General features: G+C 45.5%; 1 protein-coding gene across 1 annotated transcript; it reads right to left on the reverse strand.

The window, feature by feature from the left end:
* Nucleotides 1-1,220: 1,220 nt before the first annotated feature.
* LOC132586491 (membrane-spanning 4-domains subfamily A member 4D-like) lies at nt 1,221-16,285 on the reverse strand. The gene is made up of 7 exons (XM_060258585.1): nt 16,049-16,285; nt 13,488-13,646; nt 7,250-7,375; nt 5,780-5,836; nt 4,050-4,214; nt 3,302-3,420; nt 1,221-1,487 (listed from the first exon to the last, which is right to left on the reverse strand). Exons 2-7 carry the CDS (start codon nt 13,596-13,598, stop codon nt 1,478-1,480), a joined length of 588 nt encoding a protein of 195 aa, XP_060114568.1. The 5' UTR covers nt 13,599-13,646; nt 16,049-16,285; the 3' UTR covers nt 1,221-1,477.
* Between the last annotated feature and the right edge of the window lie 4,528 nt (nt 16,286-20,813).

Raw genomic sequence — 20,813 nt, forward strand, 5'->3', positions numbered from 1 at the left:
CTGGGAGCAGGCCCCATTTTTTTTAACATTTTTATTTAAATAGAAAAACATACAACTAAACTATAAAACATAATGCATAATCCTGCCCATCAAAAATTGTTCCCAGAGTTTCTGGTACCATTGTCTAAGAAAAGAACTTGTGGGGGACTTCCAATTCCTGGCAATAACCAAGGGAGCAGAAGCAACCAATGTTGAAACAAAAGTTTTGATGGTTTTATCTATCATTGAATCAGCCCAAAGGTCAATGGGGCTGACTTTTGACTAGGCATGGCTCAGCTGCATACACACTCAGAGTAACATGTATGTTTTATTTTGAAGCCTTGTCCACTAGAAAAATGCATTTATTTTCTCTCAGATATCCACTGCTCCTTCAGGCTGCAATACAAACTAGTTAACGAGCAACACTCTCCCCTCCCTCAACCCAGTAATCCCCATATTGAGAGAGAATAGGATTTCCAATGGCAGCCAGGAACATAACTGCACACAGATGGTGAGCTTATTGTCTCTCATGCACCCACATCTTTTCTGCCCCCTTTAAACTTCAATGAAAACTGTTTAAGGTGTAACACATTTTTTTCACCCAACCCTTTAATCTTTATATTGAGGGAGAATAGAATTTTCAGTGACAACCAGGAATGTAACTACACCTACACTTACAGATGGTGAGCTTGATGTAATGTACCAATATAACAACTGTAAAAGAATACATTTGCTCTGTCTATATGAAAATCCCACCACTTCTCACAGTCCCAAAATACTCATCTGATTCCATAGTTTCAAGATAAAGGTGAGCAATTATGCTCACAAGATTAAATACCATCTGTAATTGAGTATACTATTTTTAGATAGATAACTCAGCTCTGGCTTAAGGATTGTAAGAACTCTGAAGCATGTAGAATAAGGAGGCTAGAGAGAAATAGATCAGGCCACTTATGCGTCAGCAAAACAAACTTTCCCTAGGCGTTAATGAATTTTTAATGGCTACCAAATATATTTTTCTTAGCTAAATTCCTTGGTCAGGCCACGAGAGTTCAAGAAGCCTGTGACAAGACATCTTCTCTAATATGATATAGCCTACCCTCTCTGGCTTGAATTCTTCCTTATATTTCTAGCTGGGATTGACTGGTATTACTCAAGACCAGTGGGTGAGTGGGTGGGTGAGTGGGAGGAAGGAAAGGAAGGAAACTGAAAACCAAAATAAACAGCAAAGAAAAGGCTAATTTTTGAAATTTCAAAAAACAAATCCAGCCAGTTTGTTGGTTTATTTACAATATACAGTAATAATAATAATAATAAAAAAGTTGATCAGTGAATTCTCTGCCAGGAAAGTCATGCTGTGGGATCAGCTCTTTTTCAAAGACAAGTACAAAGTAGTTGTGATTCTGGATGAAGGAGGCAGTGGATGTTCACAGAGCCTCATCCCCCTTGACTGGTGCCAGGACAGCAGGAGAAGTCCCCCAGGCTATGTTCTGAAAAATCAGTACAGTCTGCAAGAAAGAAGAGAGACTCCAATCAGCAGAACAGGCCAGGTTTACAACTACTCAGCTCTTCAAACACTGCTACTATGCCGTCGAGAGCAGGGGTCTCCGGCGTGGGACCCTTGTCCACCAAAACACCTTTCTTAGTGCCTGTCAAGTTTTTGAGAAAGGGGGCAGGGCCAGGTAGGGCTACAGATTGGCTGCACAAATTCTGAAAAACTTTATATCAGCAGCTCTTGCCACCATAAGCACAATGACCTTCACAAGATTCCATGCCTCAGAGTCACACTTTGATGGCTCTGAACAAGAGCATGACTAGATTACAGATCAGAACTGCTTATTTACAGAGGAAATGAATGGTGTGAACTTGTTATGCTGCTGAGGCTTACATTACATGGGGCTAAGAATCCCAGCTACAAATACAAGTTGATGGGGTGTGAACTGGCAGAGACTGACCAAGAGAGAGATCTTGGGGTCATGATAGATAACTCACTGAAAGTGTCAAGACAGTGTGCGTTTGCAATAAAAAAGGCCAACGCCATGCTAGGAATTATTAGGAAGGGAATTGAAAACAAATCAGCCAGTATCGTAATGCCCCTGTATAAATCGATGGTGCGGTCTCATTTGGAGTACTGTGTGCAGTTCTGGTCGCCGCACCTCAAAAAGGATATTATAGCATTAGAGAAGGTGCAGAGAAGGGCAACTAGAATGATTAAAGGGCTGGAGCACTTTCCCTATGAAGAAAGGTTGAAACGCTTGGGACTCTTTAGCTTGGAGAAACGTCGACTGCGGGGTGACATGATAGAGGTTTACAAGATAATGCATGGAATGGAGAAAGTAGAGAAAGAAGTACTTTTCTCCCTTTCTCACAATACAAGAACTCGTGGGCATTCGATGAAATTGCTGAGCAGACAGGTTAAAACGGATAAAAGGAAGTACTTCTTCACCCAAAGGGTGATTAACATGTGGAATTCACTGCCACAGGAGGTGGTGGCGGCCACAAGTATAGCCACCTTCAAGAGGGGTTTAGATAAAAATATGGAGCACAGGTCCATCAGTGGCTATTAGCCACAGTGTATGTGTGTATATAACATTTTTTGCCACTGTGTGACACAGTGTTGGACTGGATGGGCCGTTGGCCTGATCCAACATGGCTTCTCTTATGTTCTTATTTGTGGGTCTACATATCTGGCTACACACTTGCTTTACTCCACAGTGAGTCCTTAGGTGGGGGAATGCTGGCTCCGGATCCCACCTCTGAGTAGAATACTCAGTAGAATACTGAGTAGAATACTCAGAGAGCCACTTTGGTGTTGTGGGTAAGTATGTGGACTCAGAACCGGGTTTGATTCCCCACTCCTCCGCTTGCAAATGCTGGAATGGCCTTGGGTCAGCCATAGCTCTCATAGGAGTTGTCCTTGAAAGGGCAGCTGCCTTAAGAGCTCTCAGCTCCACCTGCCTCACAGGGTGTCTGTTGTGGGCAGGGCCAGATCTAGGAGGAGCAGAAGGAGGTGCTGCCGGGGGGGGGGGAGAACAAATTGGGTATGGAGTCCATTCTATTCTATGGGCCCATAAGGGGGTGTCATTTTTTAACTCCCCCCCACCTCAAAAAACATGTCGATCCGGTCCTGGTTGTGGAGGGGGGGAGGTAAAGGAGATTGTGACAGCTCTGAGATTCAGAGTATAGGGTGGGATATAAATCCAATATCTTCTTTTTTTCCTATTTTGATCACCATGTCCCCTGTGAAAGAGCAATCTCCCTTCCCGGATACCCACTCCTGTTTCCATCGTCTAAACCTGACTTCCCCCAACTAGGCAACTACCTTTCACTGTAGGTATTCCGACACAAACTGGCACACCCAAAGGCAGCAGTGATGATGGTGATGAGGAACTCCAGGATGGTGAATACCAGGAGAACTGCAGATGTGTTGCGCATTTCAACCTACCAGAAAAGCACAATGACCCCTTCATCGCATGCTATGTATACAAACACAACTGTCACAAAACGTGGGGTTAGCTCCTCCAGTGTATGATATGGATGCTGCACCCACTCCCAACTGGGAGGAGCTCTGTTCTTAAGAGCTCTGGAAAAACAAGACAGGTCCCACAATTAGTCTTAGTCACTATGCCCCTAGCCAGGGATAGAATTCTAGCAGGAGCTCCTTTGTATATTAGGCCGTGCCCCCCTGATGTAGCCAATCCTCCAAGAGCTTACAATGCTCTTTTTTGTAAGCTCTTGGAGGACTGGCTACATCAGGGGGTGTGACCTAATATGCAAATGAGCTCCTGCTAGAATTCCTCCCCTGCCCCTAGCCCACTTTCATTGCTTCTCTTCTACTATTGCCAGTCGACTCAGAGGTCTTCTTCATCGCCTCCTGCCTGGTTGGTTGTAACTGGGGATGCCAGGGATTGAGCTTGGGCCTTCTGCATGCCAAACAGGTGCTCCACCACTGAGTCACGGTTCCCTGGCTCATGGTGGGAATGAAGAGCTATCTGCCTTCAAAGGCAAAATTCAAAAAAAACCTGAGATGCTCCCATTTGCCCTCCCTTCTTCAGACGAGGTAGACTCACATAAGGGATGACATACTCTTGGCATATTTCAGGCGGTATGTCCGAGTTATAATATTCGTCACACCGAAGGTAGTATATTCTGTGAGCTACTGAAATGGAGAGAATCACAATCGCAACGCCAGCTACCACGGCACTCACAACATTCATGCTCAGCATGCCTATCACCTGTGGGGAGAAAGCAAGCCAGGAATTCGGTAAGGTCTCACTTCCTTCCTTGGAATCTCTGATATCGTCAGCCTCCAGAGATGGCAGTCCCACTACAGCCTCTCTCTGCCTGGTTGTCCTTGCCCTTTACAGCAACTCCCTGGCATGAACAAGGCAGACGTGGGACCTCTCAGAAGCAGAAATCCTTGAAATACAGAGGATGGAACAAATCCCAAGCTCTGAATCAAAGGAGAACAGGATCACTGCAAGAAACTCCACGTACATTCAGGAACTTCAAGTGGAGATATCGAAGGCTTGCCCCTTCCTGCTTGCTTACAGGAACATGCTGTTGTTTTTAAGTTGCTATGCTACATAACCAAATCATCCTTTTAAGTAAAGTGTGCCATTGAGTCATAACAACCAACTCATGGCAACTGCATCAAGCTCCATCTCCCAAGGTTCTCCCTTGCCTTCAAGCCCCACTAGGGGTCGACAGAAGTCAGCTTGACACAATAGCAAATACATACATATATATATTTTAAAAAGAAACAAACATGTTTTGATTAGGGTGCCAAGTCTAATTCAAGAAATATCTGGGAACTTTGAGGGTGGAGCCAGGATCAAGGTTGTAGCAAGCATAATTGAACTCCAAAGGGAGTTCTGGCAATCACATATAAAGGAACCACACACCTTTTAAATGCCTTCCCTCCACTGGAAATAATGAAGGATAGGGGCACCTTCTTTGGGGGCTCATAAAATTGGACCCCCTGATCCAATCTTTTTGAAATTTGGAGGGTGTTTTGAGGAGAGGCATCAGATGCTACGCTGCAAATCTGGTGCCTCTGCCTCAAAAAATACCCCCCTCAGATACCCACATATCAATTCTCCATTCTCCTTTGGAAATCGACCTACATTGGGAATAATGGAGTGCCCAGCAGACATTTCTCTCTCCCCCCAAAACCCCACTTTCTGATGACCCTGAAGCGGGGGAGGGCCTCCAAACCAGGGGATTCCCTGCCCCCACCTGGAGACTGGCAACCGTAGTTTTGATATCTTTGATTGCTCCAAATTCTTTTTCGACACATACCATAAATAAAACATTTTATTTTATCCTATATCGTTTTGTTGACTCTTTGCTTTATCTGAGAGCATAAATGTTTCTCCGCATAATTATATTAACTGGGCAAGCTGTGTTCTAGATGCCACAGTGTCCATTTTTTATTTTTAGATCCACAACCTTTTCTTTTTATAGCACTGGGACATTCTTAGGAATATTCCTGAAATCTTGCAAGATCCATTAGCTGAAAGCTACCGTCCCTTAGAATTTCATCTACACTGGAAGGAAAGCAGAGACATTTCTCCTGCTGATTTATTTCTTCCTGGGACCAATGGAAACAAAAATGAATCAGGTTTGTATTCTATGTTTATTTGTTTAAAACATTGACACCCTGCCTTCAAGAGCGTCAAAGGTCAGAACACTGAAATAATAGAATCATAGAATTGCATCTTAAAACACAGTATCCCAGAATTGGTTACCAGTTCATGGTGGTTGTTCCCATCATTCAAGTCCTAAACTGGTCACTTACCACTCGTGTCTCAGGTTTCTTGGCAACCGCCACAGACAGAGATCCAGAAATAATGTACTGTGGGAGAGATAAAAAGTGCTCAGAAGGAATAGAAAGGTATGAGCTTCTTGTATCCTCACCCCTATTTCTACTGCTGACTCGATCAGAAGTATCTAGGACCGGAAACCATTTTGTCACATGGTAGAGGACACAGGGTCCAAATGTGGAACTGTGCCCAATCCATGAATTCCAAAGATTCATCAAACCTTCGTAGGTTATTTAAATTATGGGGTGCAAGAGATCTCATTAATCCCAGGATGTGACTGAAAAAATGGCATCACACAGTTCTGGCAGTGCTACCCAAAGGATAAGTTCTGAAAAGTATTATCTATTGTGTCATAAATATTCCCTCCACCCCAATCCCTCTGTTAGTTGCAATCATAGTCACTGGGAAAGATTGTCCAATTATGCAGACGGGTTCTTTGCCTCATTCCTCCCCTCCTATGAAGGATAGAGTATGGGAATGTCCCCCACCCCTCATACCTTCTGTCCACTTTCCTATGATATCTTGAGATTTTTTTGTGCTTGGAGAATTCTGAGATTTGTTGCAAGCAAAGGACACCCACCAAATATTGTATGCAGTCCAGAATTCCATTCAATGGAAAATGAAGCTATTTTCCAAATTCATTGGAAGGGATGGTGGCTCAGTGGTAGAGCATCTGCTTGGTAATCAGAAAGTCCCAGGTTCAATCCCTGGCATCTCCAATTAAAAAAGGGTCCAGGCAAGTAGGCATGAAAAACCTCAGCTTGAGACCCTGGAGAGCTGCAGCCAGTCTGAGTAGACAATACTGACTGATGGACCGAGGGTCTGATTCAGTAGAAGACAGCTTCGTATGTTCATATATGTTCATAAGCTCTTAAAGGCAAGCTTCTAGTTCCTTTGTATGTGACAATGTGTAGTAAAATCTCATCAAGGCAACTGAGCCATTAAAAAGGTAAAGGTAATCCCCTGTGCAAGCATCAGTCGTTTCCGACTCTGGGGTGATGTCACATTATGACATTTTCACATCAGACTTTTTACGGGTCGGTTTGCCATTGCCTTCCCCAGCATCTACACTTTCCCCGCAACAAGCTGGGTGCTCATTTTACCAACCTTGGAAGGATAGAAGGCTGAGTCAGCCTTGAACCAGCTACCTGAACCCAGCTTCCGCTGGGATCAAACTCAGGTCATGAGCAGAGAGTTCGAACTGCAGTACTGCAGCTTTACCACTCTGCACCAGGGGGCTCCTAACTGAGCCATTACACCAGCTTAGCAAAAAAAAGAAAAAGTACAGGTGTAACTTAGTCATTACATCTGTACCTTTTTTTTTTTGCTAAGCTTTAAGCAGCCATTGGGCTAAATGTGGGATGGCTGGACTTTCCAAAGCAGGAACACTTGTGGGGTGAAAGCCTTGAGGTCTGCTTCATCCAACTTTGATGTGGGAAAATTACCAGGATTCCAGTCCAATACGGAGTTAGAATATGTGATTCACCGTGATGGTGTACATTCGTCTGTTCTGCCAGGAATATCACAAGCCCAAAAGCTATTTCCAGGATGCCGATGCTGATCTGAGTGATCTGCCAAGACAGTCAAAGGGGAAGCCACTTTGCAAAACCAATCCATATAAATTAATCCAAAAACATTTAAATAGGGTTGCCAAGTCCAATTCAAGACATATCTGGGAACTTTGCGGGGTAGAGCCAGGACACTTTGGGGGTGAAGCCAGAAGCAAGGTTGTAGAGCCAGGAGCAAGCATGAGTGAACTCTAAAGGGAGGTCTGGCTGTCACATTTAAAGGGACCACAATCCTTTTAAATGCCTTCCCTCCATTGGAAATAACGAAGGATGGGGTACCTTCTTTTGGGGCTCATAGAATTGAACCCCCTGGTCCAATCCTTTTGCAAATTAGAGGGTGTTCTGAGGAGAGGTATTGGATGCCATTATTAAAATTTGGTACTTCTACCTCAAAAAACAGCCCCCCAGAGCCCCAGATAACTGCAGATCAATTTTCCATAACACCCCATGGGAATTGGTCTCCATAGGGAATAATGGAGCACCCAGCAGACATTTCCCACTACCACCCCCTACTTTCTGATGAGCCTGTAGCAGGGGGAGGGCCTCCAAAACTGGGGATCCCCTGCCTGAACCTGGGGATTGGCAACCCTACGTTTAAACTATAATCAACATCAGGAGGTTAGTCCACATATTCCGTTGGAATCACAATTTAAAAGTCCAAATTTCTTCACTCCCAAGTTTCTTCAGTCCATGCAAAATATAAGAATGAACCTGACCCAGTGGTAATGATGATAACAGCTCTCAGCAGTGTGCACTGTGTTTGCCAAATGTGAAAATAACTGAAGCAACAGCACTTTGAAATATTTGCTTGACCTGTAGTACAGAGCGGTTTGGCCAGTTGTCAGAAAACTGGTTCCCAAACATGGCTATTATTAGCTAGCTCACCTGTGCGAGGCTGGGACCTGTTATCATCAGAGAGCATGGCAGAGCAAAAATAACCTAGGGCTATGGAGGAAGAGGGAGATTAAAACGTTACACGACTCAATGTAATTTCATTTCCTGTAATGGTCAAAGAATGGTACAGAACTCATGCAGAGGTACAATGTGCAGCTTTCTCAGACAACAGGTAATTCTGCTATTTACATCAGGGGTTATTAAATGATCCCCTTACACCTGAACAAGGGATACTCACAATCAGGGCTGTTTTTATAGCAGGAACTCCTTTGCATACTAGGCCACACCTTCCTGATGTAGCCAATCCTCCTGGAGCTTGCAGTAGGCCCTGTACTAGGAGTCCTGTAAGCTCTTGGAGGATTGGCTACATCAGGGGGGTGCAGCCTAATATGCAAAGGAGTTCCTGCTACAAAAAAAGCTCTGCTCACAAATGGAGACTGATGGGAAAGAGGCAGGGGCATTAGTCATACAAAGACATAACATCATTCTTGAGTGAAGAAGCATTTATGTCAGGGGTGGCCAACGGTAGCTCTTCAGATGTTTTTTGCCTGCAACTCCCATCAGCCCCAGCCAGCATGGCCAATGGCTGGGGCTGATGGGAGTTGTAGGCAAAAAACATCTGGAGAGCTACTATTGGCCACCCCTGATTTATGGATACTGAAAACACTTTTGATAATGTGCTTTGGCCGTTCCTACTTAGAGTTTTGGAAAACATGGACTGTGAAAATTAATTTTTAAATTGGATTAAAAGTATACCCATTAATATGCCAGAATCCTACTGAATGGTTCCTTATTGGGAAAAGTTGAGATTGCCAAAGGAACTCGATGATGCCCGATATCACTGCTACTATTTATTATAGCAATGCAAATTATGGCAAATAAATCAGACAAGATAATAGGATCACTGGAATAAAGGAAAATAAGGAAGAATATAAGATGAAAAGCTATGCAGATGATGTTGTTATAACAGTGACAAGACCTCATATCTCTTTGAAATACATAATGGAACAAATAACCAGTTCTGGAACTCATTCATTCTGGATATAAACTGAACAAAAAAGAAAACAAGATAATCTTATTAAATACAACCAATGAAGAACAGGAAGAAATACAGAAATTAACTGGATGCCTTGTCACCAAAAAAAAAAAATCAATACATTATTTGGGCATCAATATAGCAGGACAAAATAAAAATCTATATAAAGATAATTACCAAAAAGTATGGACAAGCATCACTGAAGATCTGCAAAGATTGGACAAACTGAAAAATTTGTGGCTAGGCAGAACTACTGCCATCAAAATTAATGCCTTACCAAAACTAACCTTTTTTTTGTTTGTTTCAAATGCTGCCAAATCAATATAGAAGAAAAGGTTTTTTAACAATAGCAAGAACCAGGGCTTCTTGGGGGGGGGGGTAGAAAAAGCCCAGCAGGAACTCACTTGCATATTAGGCCACACCCCTGCTAAAGATGACAGAAAAACATATGCTATATGAAAAGCTCTCATTCCTCAATATAAAATTATGTAAAGGAAACTACTGCCTAGAAAATGTTAACCATCTAGTCTCTACTTACATGGCAATTCTACTGCATAATGCCACTTAATTTAAAAGGAAAACTCTATGTGCAGAATTTTCTTATTAAAACATCACCTTACAAAAGAGCCCCGTGGCACAGAGTGTTAAAGCTGCAGTACTGCAGTCCTAAGATCTGCTCACAACACGAACTGAGTTCAATCCCCGGCAGAAGCTGGGTTTTCAGGTAGCTGGCTCAAGGTTGACTCAGCCTTCCATCCTTCCGAGGTCGGTAAAATGAGTACCCAACTTGCTGAGGGGAAAGTGTAGGTGACTGGGGAAGGCAATGGCAAACCACCCCGTAAAAAGTCTGCCGTGAAAACATTGTGAAAGCAACATCACCCCAGAGTTGGAAACAAATGGTGCTTGCACAGAGGACCTTTCCTTTCCTTACAGTGAGAGAAATCTCAGTGCCTCGCTCCTACTATCACTAACATCCATTGACAGAAAATGGAAGCAACAGCAGAGTTGGTGAAAATATCAAAGAATTATCCCACTCTGATAAGGTGACAGAGCTTATTTTGCTCCTGGAGCATCATCAAAACTAAAACAGACAAGGTCCAGTATTTTATCTTTTTCACACAGCTGAGACCTGTAGTGTGAGGCAATTTTTCTAAACAGCCAATAGGAGAAGCCAAGGGGCCAAGCAACGCTGCCAGAATGGGTCTGTTATTGGCTGGCCCGACTCCTCCTTCCATTTCTTGTCTTAGGCTGAAGAGGCCATCCAGGTCTTGCTTGTGTACAAGAATCTAAGGGATCTGTGGAATTCATCGTGGGGGGGGGGGGGGCTGGAATCCTGTGGGTCAGGGATCTGATTCTTAGTCACTTTTAATTTTGTGATGGCTCCAACATAGCTGTGATTGTTTTCCTTTCCTCTCAGCTTTTATTTGAGGCGGGCTTCCTAACAGGCATGCATCAGCAGCAGTCTCTGACCCTCCCTTTCCTGTTTTGCCTGGCAATCCTGTTCATTCACCCCTGTCAGTGATTGGCTGTCTTCCTCTTCCCTTCCCTGTTGGGTAGGGGTGTGTAAAGTGGCCAGACTGGAGAGGCCTTGATATGAACAGCAAACCAGCAGTAGGAGGAGAAGGCAGTGAGCGTGGCAGCTGTGCACGTGAGGTGCCCTTGCAGGAGCTGCCACGGGACTCAAGTGCCTTCCCTGATGAGGCAGAGGAAGAGCTGAGTCCACTGCTGCCGCCACTACTCCCTGGTCTCTCAGCCTGCTCCACACCGCCTCCTCTGCCTCCTCCTGCTGGAGATGAACCTGCCTCCCAGCATTTCCTGGCCATAGGACTAGGCAATTGCCAAGGGCGTCAGCCCCCCATGTGATTCAGAGATGTTATCAGTGCTGGGGGGGGGGGGCACCATAAGTTAGCCTTGCCTAGGGTGCCAGGCATCTAGGGGCTGGGGTTGTGCATGTAGGTTGGTGGTGGGGGTTTTCCAGGGGGGGGGGAATTAACAGGATGGAACACCTGGTGGAAAAAGAGCGAGCCAGGCTCCAAGAAGCTGCTGTCACCACATGGCTCAGCCGTGCGAGCCAGGCTGGTGAGGACGAGACACACAGACCGTGTGGGAGGTCAGCTGATGATCCAGCTTTTGGGATAAGGGTGGGAGGAAGCTGGAGCCCTGGCCCTCCCAGGCGGAGCTGCACCCTGGCAAGCTCCCCCTCAAAAAAAGCCTTGGCAAGAACTATGAACAACTTCTTATGGAATGGGAAAAAGCCAAGAGTAAAGTTTGAAATAATGCAAGATGAGAAAAAATATAGGAGGTTTGGCAGTTCCGAATATTAGGCTATACTGTCAGGCGGCAGCACTAGTTTGGATATTAGGATGGATTATAAATCCAGATGAGAGGAATGTTAAATTGGAAATAGTGGATACTAAGAAAAGAATTCACAATTACTTATCGATCAAGAAGTCATTAAAAACAAGAAGGAATCATACAGTGAGAGACAGATTGCTGAGAATATGGTTTCAATGCAAAAACAATATAAGCTGACCTACGTGCCATAGACTTTGCCAATCATTGTCTACTGTGATGCAAGTACCAAGAAAAAAATGATCACCTAACCTATGATCACATGATAAGGCATGGAAGAATAAAATCTTGGCAAGATATACAAAGTGAAGGAAAGAATATCCAATCATATCATCAAATGACATCAAAATGTAAAGAATTAATAGCAAAAGAAGGTCATTAATAAAACGGCTTATGAACAAAAGATCACAGGTGATCTAAAACATCTATTAGGAATGTCCCGCCCAGCCCGGGCGGGGACTGCGCGGAGGAGACCCCCCGGCGCCTGCCAGCCGTTCCAAGCCCCCGTCATCGCCCCAAGAGCCTTCCCCACCTCTCCAAGCCCCCGGGGCGGCCCCACCCCTCACCTCGACTGACGGGGCAACAGCAGCCGCCCGAGCAACACCTCCCAGATGGCGAGCCCGGCTTCGAGTCCGCGAAGTCTGGCCAGGGCAAGATGCCGGGAAGCAAGAGGGAGAAGCTGAGCCCGGCGCCCGAGGGGGAGACCTGTTCGTCTCGTCGCAGCGCGAGACGCCCCATCGCAGCACGCAGCCGAGGGCTAGGACGCCCGAGGCACGCCCAGCCCCGGCACGCCTCTCCTGGGCGTCGGGGGCTTTGAAGGGGGGAGGGGCCAGAGGGGGGCAGGACCCGGGAAGGGGGAAGGAGGGGCCGGGGAGCATAAAAGGAGGGAGGGAGGAGGTCGCTGAGGAAACTGGCTGATGCGCAAAGAGGCTGCCTCGCGAGAGAGAGGGACAGGAGCCACAGCACAGCCAAGAGGGGAACGGGGGCCTGCGGTGAAGTAACCCAGCGCCCACCCCTGTTTCTGAGACCTCCGGGGAACGCCCCAGAGTGCCCGGGAGGGGCGACGGCGACGCCGGGAGACCGGGAGGGGTACCGAAGACCCGACAAGGAAAAATATACAAAATGCTATTACAATAGGAAACAGAACAAGCAAAGGACTGTATGACCAAATGGTTGAAGAATTTTGGAGAGAACAGTACTATGACTCCATGGGAAAACTTATTGTCAATGTGTTTTTTGCATATATTGATCAAAATTAGGCTGGAAAGCTTTAAAGACTAAAATAAGAATAAAATGATAAAGTCCAAAGCAACATATGTTTATAATGTTTATGCTTATGATGACCCAAGGTCAGAAATGTTAGAAATGTCAGAAACAAAAATGCAATTATATGCAGACCAGACCAAAACAAAAATATGTAAGTAATTTATATTTAGCAACGTAAGATCTGTTTAACAATTTTATAGATAGAAAAATGTTATTTGTTAGACAATACTGATGATTATAAATGATGGTTTCTTTTACTTATTGATATTTGCGCCCTTGTCAACCAAAGTATGACTGTTTATGTATAAATGAAACACTGCAGTATTTCTATCTTATCGTACCTTTTTCAATGTTTGTTCACATTAAATAAATATATATATAACAACGGGCAATTAAATGATCCCCTTGCACCTGAAGCATCCTGCCCACAATGGAGGCTGATGGGAAAGAGGCAGGTACAGAGACAGTGGTCATACAGAGACATAACAGGCACTTCCTGAGTGAGGGAAGGAGCCTAAGTAGTTATCTCTTGTGGCACGCTGAGGCTTCCCTGTGCTCCTTACTTACCCCCAGGGCCATTGGTTCACTCCTATACAACTTCTTCAGTGGCCATGGTGTAGAAGGCCATGTTATGCTCTTTGAGATGGATTCCAGTGTCACTGGGTCATTAAGGTCCATAGTGGCTAGCGAGAAGGTTATGGTGGGAATTAGGATCTGGAACAGACGCTTGGATTCAGAAGAGGTTGAGAAGAGGGAGAAACAGAGAGGAGAGCGAGAAATGTGAGTAAATATTTTCAAGTCAGATCCATTTCTTGTATTGGGGTCATCACAGCTCTAGGAGAGGGACCGGGTGACCTGAGGTCACTGAGCTATCAAGCAGGTGAGAAGGGAGTCTGGCAGCCACAGAGAAATCATATTTTTGTTAATTAATCTGGACGAAATAGCAGTTGCTCAGCACCAGTGCTTTTTTTGTAGCAGGAACTCCTTTACATATTAGGCCACACCCCTGTGATGTAGCCAATCCTCCAAGAGCTTACCTCCAAGTAGGCCCTGTAAGAAGAGCCCTGCAAGCTCTTGGAGGATTGGTTACATCAGAGGTGTGTGGCCTAATATGCAAAGGAGTTCCAGCTACAAAAAAAAATGCTGCTCAGCACAATTATGAGTTCAGTCTGGAATTCTCGTTGCTTCCCTAAGCACGCATTCCTCCCTGTAGCGCCTTTTTCTATTCCATGCATAAAACCAGGAGAGCTGAAATAGTGCAACAGACACCACGGCACACCCTTGAGCTCTGTGTTCACCAGTGGGGGGCCCATTTGGGTCCATAGGTAGAATCCATCATTTGGCAAGGATGCACTGGAAAGATAGACAATTCCAGGCAGGGGAATTTCTGGAGGCTTGGGGGTGGAGCATAGGTAGGGGGTGGTTTGGGGAGGGGCCTCCATGGAACAGGACACCACAGATTCCACTCTCCACTTTCTCCAGAGATCAGTCTGGAGATCAGTTGCAATTCCAGGAGAATCCTCCAAACCCTGCCAAAAGTTGGAAAAACCCTTCTTTTTTCCTGCCCCTCCACCCGCATTTTCCTGGTTGTGGCCCCTTTCCTCTAAGGGGGTGTTTGCTCACTGCCCATTCACCCAACAGCTCTATCTTCCACCTCCCAAACACTCCCTGCTGGTCAGCGAAGTCCACAGGTTCAAGATGATGTTACGAGAAGGCCTCAGATTTTCTCTCAACTGATGGATAAAGAGTGAAAGGACCACAGTCTTGGCTGCACATCTAATGCTGGTTCAAAGGCATTAAGTGTAGGCCTCATTTGGGGTAGGAGCTCACAAGAGTGAAGCTCCGGAACGTCTACATTTTATTGTGCTCTTTCTTACCCCACCCCAATACTTGCTTCTGGGCTCCATTGTTCAACCCCCCTGTGAGAATTTAGCTGAACTCTTTAAGATTTGACAAACTTTCTAATATTTTTCCCCAGAAAAAATGGGAAAATAACCAAAACATTTAAAGCAGACATGGGAATCTTCATGCCACTGTGGCCACATAAGAGAAAGTAATTTTAAAAGTATGATGGGTGTAAGGTTTATGACAATAATTCAAGAAGCATTTGATGGTAGATGCTGAGCTGATATAATTTAGTATGCCTTCCAGTGATGTCAGAGGTGTGTGACATACGAAAATGAGTTGTGCTAATGAGCTTCAGCACTTTTCCTCCCCTACAAAATGACCCCTAACTGGTCTGGGGCAGGTTGCATGCTTCCTCTTGAGGAAGTCACGGCTGTCTCTTGCTTCCTGAGAAATCTAGGTGGCGCCAGCTTCCCCAATGGGTTGATCCTCTCCCGCTCCACCAAAATGCTTCCCAGATTGAACAAGTTTTTGGCTTTGCGCCCTGCGCGCAGGCCCATCATGGCTCCTGCAATAAGAGCTGCCTGGAGGAATCGTCCCAGAATTATGCCTGTTCTCCAGGCAACAGCGATCAGTCCCCCTGGAGGTAGTGGTAGTTTGGGAGGGTGGTCTCCATGGGAGCATATCACTGCTGAGCAGGGGTAGAATCCTAGCAGGAGCTCCTTTGCATATTAGGCTACACCCCCTGATGCAGCCAATCCTCCAAGAGTTTACAAGGCTCTGAGCAGGGTTGCCAACCTCCAGGTAGAACTTGGAAATCTTACAGACATGTTCTGAACCTTGTTGGTCTCCTGTGAATGTATTGTAATGATTGGGTTCCAGTGATAAATAAGCCTCCAAACTGAAGAAAGACGAATGAAACGCCTTGATATCAAGAACAGACGTCTTTGGAAGGGCTTCTTTAGTTCCATGAACTAAATACTGGGAAATTGTCACTCCTTGTTGATTGGAAAGACTGCTTTTGAACTGCTTTTTAATGTCTTCTTGCTACATGCTCTTGTCTATTTGAAGTTCTATGTGCAAGCTTTGTCACGACACCACTGACTTTTACATTACACTATTTTTGTTTAAAATGTATGGTGTCTCTTAGCGGTTTTTTTATTCACACAACCTCCAGGTAGTGGCTCGGAAATCTCTTCTCTTTAAGGGCGGAGGCTATCTCGAGCCCGGCTGTCCTAACCCCAAAGCAACAGCACACACACACACCCTCCGGTCTCACCCACCTCCGCCGGCGACTTCGGACCGCAGCAGATCCTGGACGAAAATCCTCCTCCTCCTTAAGAGGTTGTTTTTCTTCTGATCCTCCGCAAGATCCTGGCCGGAAGAGCAGAACTCTCCGCGAGAACCAACCAAACTCCAGCCTCTTCTTCTCGTCCAGCTCTTGAGGAGCCGGAACAAGGGAGGCCCCGTTTCCCCATCCTGGCGGCGCCGCTCCCGGGCACAGTCCTCGCAGGGTCTCCGGGCGACGCTCCAGCTCAGACGCCTCGGGTTGGGGAGCGAGCAGAGGAGGCGGCGTCAGAAGGTTGCTGACCGCTGGAGGGCGCCGCAGCAGCACCCCTGCTGGACTCGGCTGGAGGGAGAGCTCGGTCAAAAGGTCGCCAAATTCACTTTTCACTTTCACTGTCCCGGGGGAGAGCGCCTGGGAGGGGAGGAAGGAGGATACCGCCCCCCCCCCCAAGACACATTCCATCCCCCTGCCCCCCCCCTCCACGCCCCGCTGCACCGCTGGGCGCAGATTTAGAAAAGAAGGTTCAATTCGGATTATCTTTTTTGTTGTTGTTGCTGCTGTTACTTTTCAAAGAGTTCCAGTGCAGACATTCCAAGTAGCGATGTTGGCAGCTGAGGGTAGGGGGGACCTTCACTATCCCAGAGCAACGGTAGCATCCAAAAGGGTTAAGAGTAGACTCCGGTCCAGCAGCACCTTAAAGTCTAACAAAATTTGTGGCAGAGTCTGAGCTTTCGTGAGTCACTGCTCACTGCTTCAGATACCTGAAAAGGTCCTACCCAGGGCCGGCCCTAGGCTAGGCTGTCTGGCACCCTCGGCAAGGCTAACTTCTGCCCCCCACCCCCCACCCCGCACTAATAACATCACCAAGTCACATGGGGGGCGCCCAATTCGGTGCCCCCAGAGGGCTAATTGCCGAGTTTGTCTAGTGACAGGGCTGGCCCTGCTCCTACCCTGCCTCAAGTGGTGTTAGTCTTTAGGGTGCTACTGGACTCTGCTCTTTTGTGTCACTACAGACAGACATATGAAGCTGCCTTCTACTGAATCAGACCCTCAGTCCATCACAGTCAGTATTACCTACTCAGACTGGCAGTGGCTCTCCAGGGTCTCAAGCTGTGGTTTTTCACTCCTATTTGCCTGGACCCTTTATAGTTGGAGATGCCGGGGATTGGACCTGGGACCTTCTGCTTATCAAGCAGATGCTCTACCACTGAGCCACTGCCAGTCTCCTGGACAAACATGGCTATGATCTATCTCCATGGTAGCAATCATCCAACTTACTGCAAAGTCCTTGCTGCTAGGTCAAGCCACAGACTCATGTCTCTGGGGTTAGGTATGGACTGGCCTGCCCTGAATATCTCAGACCAGCCTTATTTCCTTAGTTCTGAGAATTGCCCTCTCTCTCTCTCTCTTAGAGAGTCAGTTTGGTGGAGAGTCAGTTTGGTGTAGTGGTTAAGTGTGCGGACTCTTATCTAGGAGAACCGGGTTTGATTCCCCACTCCTCCACTTGCACCTGCTGGCATGGCCTTGGATCAGCCATAGCTCTGGCAGAGGTTGTCCTTGAAAGGGCAGCTGCTGTGAGAGCCCTCTCCAGCCCCACCCACCTCGCAGGGTGTCTGTTGTGGGGGAGGAAGGTAAAGGAGATTGTGAGCCGCTCTGAGACTCTTCGGAGTGGAGGGCGGGATATAAATCCAATATCATCTTCTTCTTCTCTCTCTCTCGCTCTCTCATGGCCGTCTCTGCACCAAGGCAGATTCACCTGTCCCCTTTTGTTGCTGTCTTCCATCAGCAAGTGAAGATTTTTCTGTCTTGTTTGGCATTCTGTCAATGATCGCTTCTTCCTAATCCATGTTCTAATTGCCAGTTGGATATGTTATACACATTGTAACTCTTGGGTTTTTTTTTTAATTGCTTTAATGAGGTGTGCTCTTGGGAGCAGAATGATTGGAATTGTTTCAATGTTGTCCTTTTATCACGTGTTTTAAATTGTTAGATGCTTTGGTGACCCTTATAAGGACAGAAAGCCAGGATACAAATTCTGAAAATATTTTTTTTTTAAAAAAAAAGATAAGTTTGCTGAAATTAGATAACTAAACCATAACATCGAGTCTTGGTCTCAGTTACCTCCCCACTCCCTGTTTCTGTCCTGGTTTTGAAATCTTCCTTAAAATTTGCAGGAGGGAAGGAGGGATGAAAAGAAAGAAACGTTATATGCATTCTTCAAGCTGCCAGCTGACTTGGCTTGGAGATGTGCTTTAAAGACAGAAATGCTTTCTCCAAGCCAGCCAATGGGGTAGTGGAGGCTTCAAGAGCCACACAATATATGTAAAAAAGCTACAAATGAACATATGAACATATGAAGCTGCCTTATACTGAATCAGACCCTTGGTCCATCAAAGTCAGTATTGTCTTCGCAGACTGGCAGCGGCTCTCCATGGTCTCAAGCCACAGTTTGGCCACCCCTGGTTATATAGATTAGCAAAAAATCATTATTGCTTGGGGGGTGATAGATGATTGAATTCAGAGAAAACCTTTTCTCCTCCTCTGTAGGGAGGAGCAGTGGCTCAGTGGTAGAGCATCTGCTTGGCATGTAGAAGGTCCCAGGTTCAAGCTCCAGCATTTCCAGTTAAAAGATCTGGCAGTAGGTGATATGAAAGACCTCTGCCTGAGACCTTGGAGAGCCACTGCCAATCTGAGGAGACTACACTGACGTTGATGGGTCTGACTGAGTATGAGGCAGTTTCATGTGTAATAAAAGAATTCAATTATAGGCAGTAAGTTCAGGACAGACAAAAAGAAATCTTTCTCAGCCCAGTTCAGTTACTAATTTGCTGTCAAAAGATTCATGGAGACTGCTAGCCGAAGAGGCTGTAAAAGGAGATTGGACAAATTGATGGAAGATAATAATTCTAATCTGTGAACAAAGAGAGCTTCATCTCCTGAGCTTTTATATACTGAAACTCTTGGCCTCTGTGGCAGAATATAGGTGAGACAGGCAATGTTCTAAGCTGTGGAGTCTTGTGAGCAAAAACTCTACTTTGTGAGCTACTGTCATTAAAGTTTGTCAGCTACTGCATAAATTAGTTTGCTATAGGGCCATTTTTCCAGAGCTGAGACAAAAATGTGTGAGCTGGAGGCTAAAAAATTGTGAACTAGCTCACACTAATTCGACTTAAGAGGAAACATTGGACAGGACAGTTCTGTAGAGCAGCCTGAATTTGCTTAGGCCTCTCTGTTTCTCTCCCATAAGGCATTTCAGGAGGCTCTTCAAGCCTGACAATGTACCCTGCACTCTGCTCTGAAAAGAACTGTTTACATTTCTGAATGCCAGGCTCTAAGTTAAAACATGTCGATATGAGGATCGGGGGTTTCAAGCGCTGCCTTTGACAGGGAGGGTGCTTTTAACCTAGTGATGCTGTGACTCTGGTCAGGACCAGAACTACAATTTTTTCGAGGGGGGGGGAAATTAAAAAATGGTGCCCCCTTTTGGGCCATTCTATCTTATGGTCCCATAGAATACAATGGACTGCATACCCAATTTGGCGCCCCCCCTACATCGGCATTCGGGGCAAGCACCCCCCTCTGCCTCCCCCCCAGATCCGGCCCTGACTCTGGCCAAAGTCTTCTGATCAGAAAAGGGAAGGGTCTGGGTTTCATCAGGACCCTCTGATTTCTTGATTGACAGCTAATCTGGATTTGAAAGGTATTTAACACCAGTGTTTGAGATGCTAAGGGCCCTCTGCCAACACTGTGGTTGGGTCATGTCAGGACACCAGAAAGCATTCCTAAATAGATAATAAGTGCACTGTTTGTTTATAAGTATTGGTTTGTCTTTTCTCTTCTGTAAGATAAACACTGAAATGGCTTCTTGCTTGAAAATTTGTGCAATATGGTTTTCTTTCAATAAATCATGGATACTTTGGGACAGGTTCTCTCTGTCTCTGTCTGTCTCTCATATTATGGGGTTCCTGGAGTTTCATTATGGAGTTTCAACACACACACCCCTTGTCGAGCCAGGTGGAATGGGAATCCAAGCAAAGGTTCCCGTACTCCTAAATTCCCTAACACTCTCTAAGGTGCTACTGAGTCTAGTTAGTCTGTGAAATGGGTTTTCCTTTTGGCATTGCAAAAATAATTGTAGGAATGCTTCCAGTGTTTAAAAGAAGATAATCACCCTACAGACATGATATATTTACAAAAAAAATTGCATTCCACTGAATCAATGAGTACTCATGCTTAAAAGTTTATTACGGTCAATTGGCCAGCAATAATAATGTACATAAAGGTCTATACAAACTCTTCATCTAATTTGAAAACCCATGTTATTTTTGCCTGCCACCAAGAATTCAGATTCTACCTATTAACTCATACTTTTCAAACAAAGGGGCTTTCCCATACAATCTCTGTATTTCTGTTAGTCCTGGAATGTTTAGTTTTTCCAAGAATGCATTCCTATCTATGTACACGTCTTCTGACTAGGCATAGATCAGCTGCATACACACTCTGAGTAACATATATGTTTTATTTTTAAGTCTTGTCCATTACAAAAGTTCATATATTTTCTCCCACATAGTCACAGCCTCCTTCAGACTACAATGCAAACTGGTTAATAGCAACACTTCTCTCCCATCTGCCCCAGCCCTGTAATCCCTATATTGAGAGAACACACGATTTCCAGTGGCAACCTGGAATATAACTACACTTATAGATGGTGAGCTTATTGTCTCTGGTGTATCCACAGCTTTTCAGCCTCCTTCCAACTT

The sequence above is a fragment of the Heteronotia binoei genome, chromosome 17, assembly GCF_032191835.1.
Source record: "Heteronotia binoei isolate CCM8104 ecotype False Entrance Well chromosome 17, APGP_CSIRO_Hbin_v1, whole genome shotgun sequence".
Lineage (NCBI taxonomy): Eukaryota > Metazoa > Chordata > Lepidosauria > Squamata > Gekkonidae > Heteronotia > Heteronotia binoei.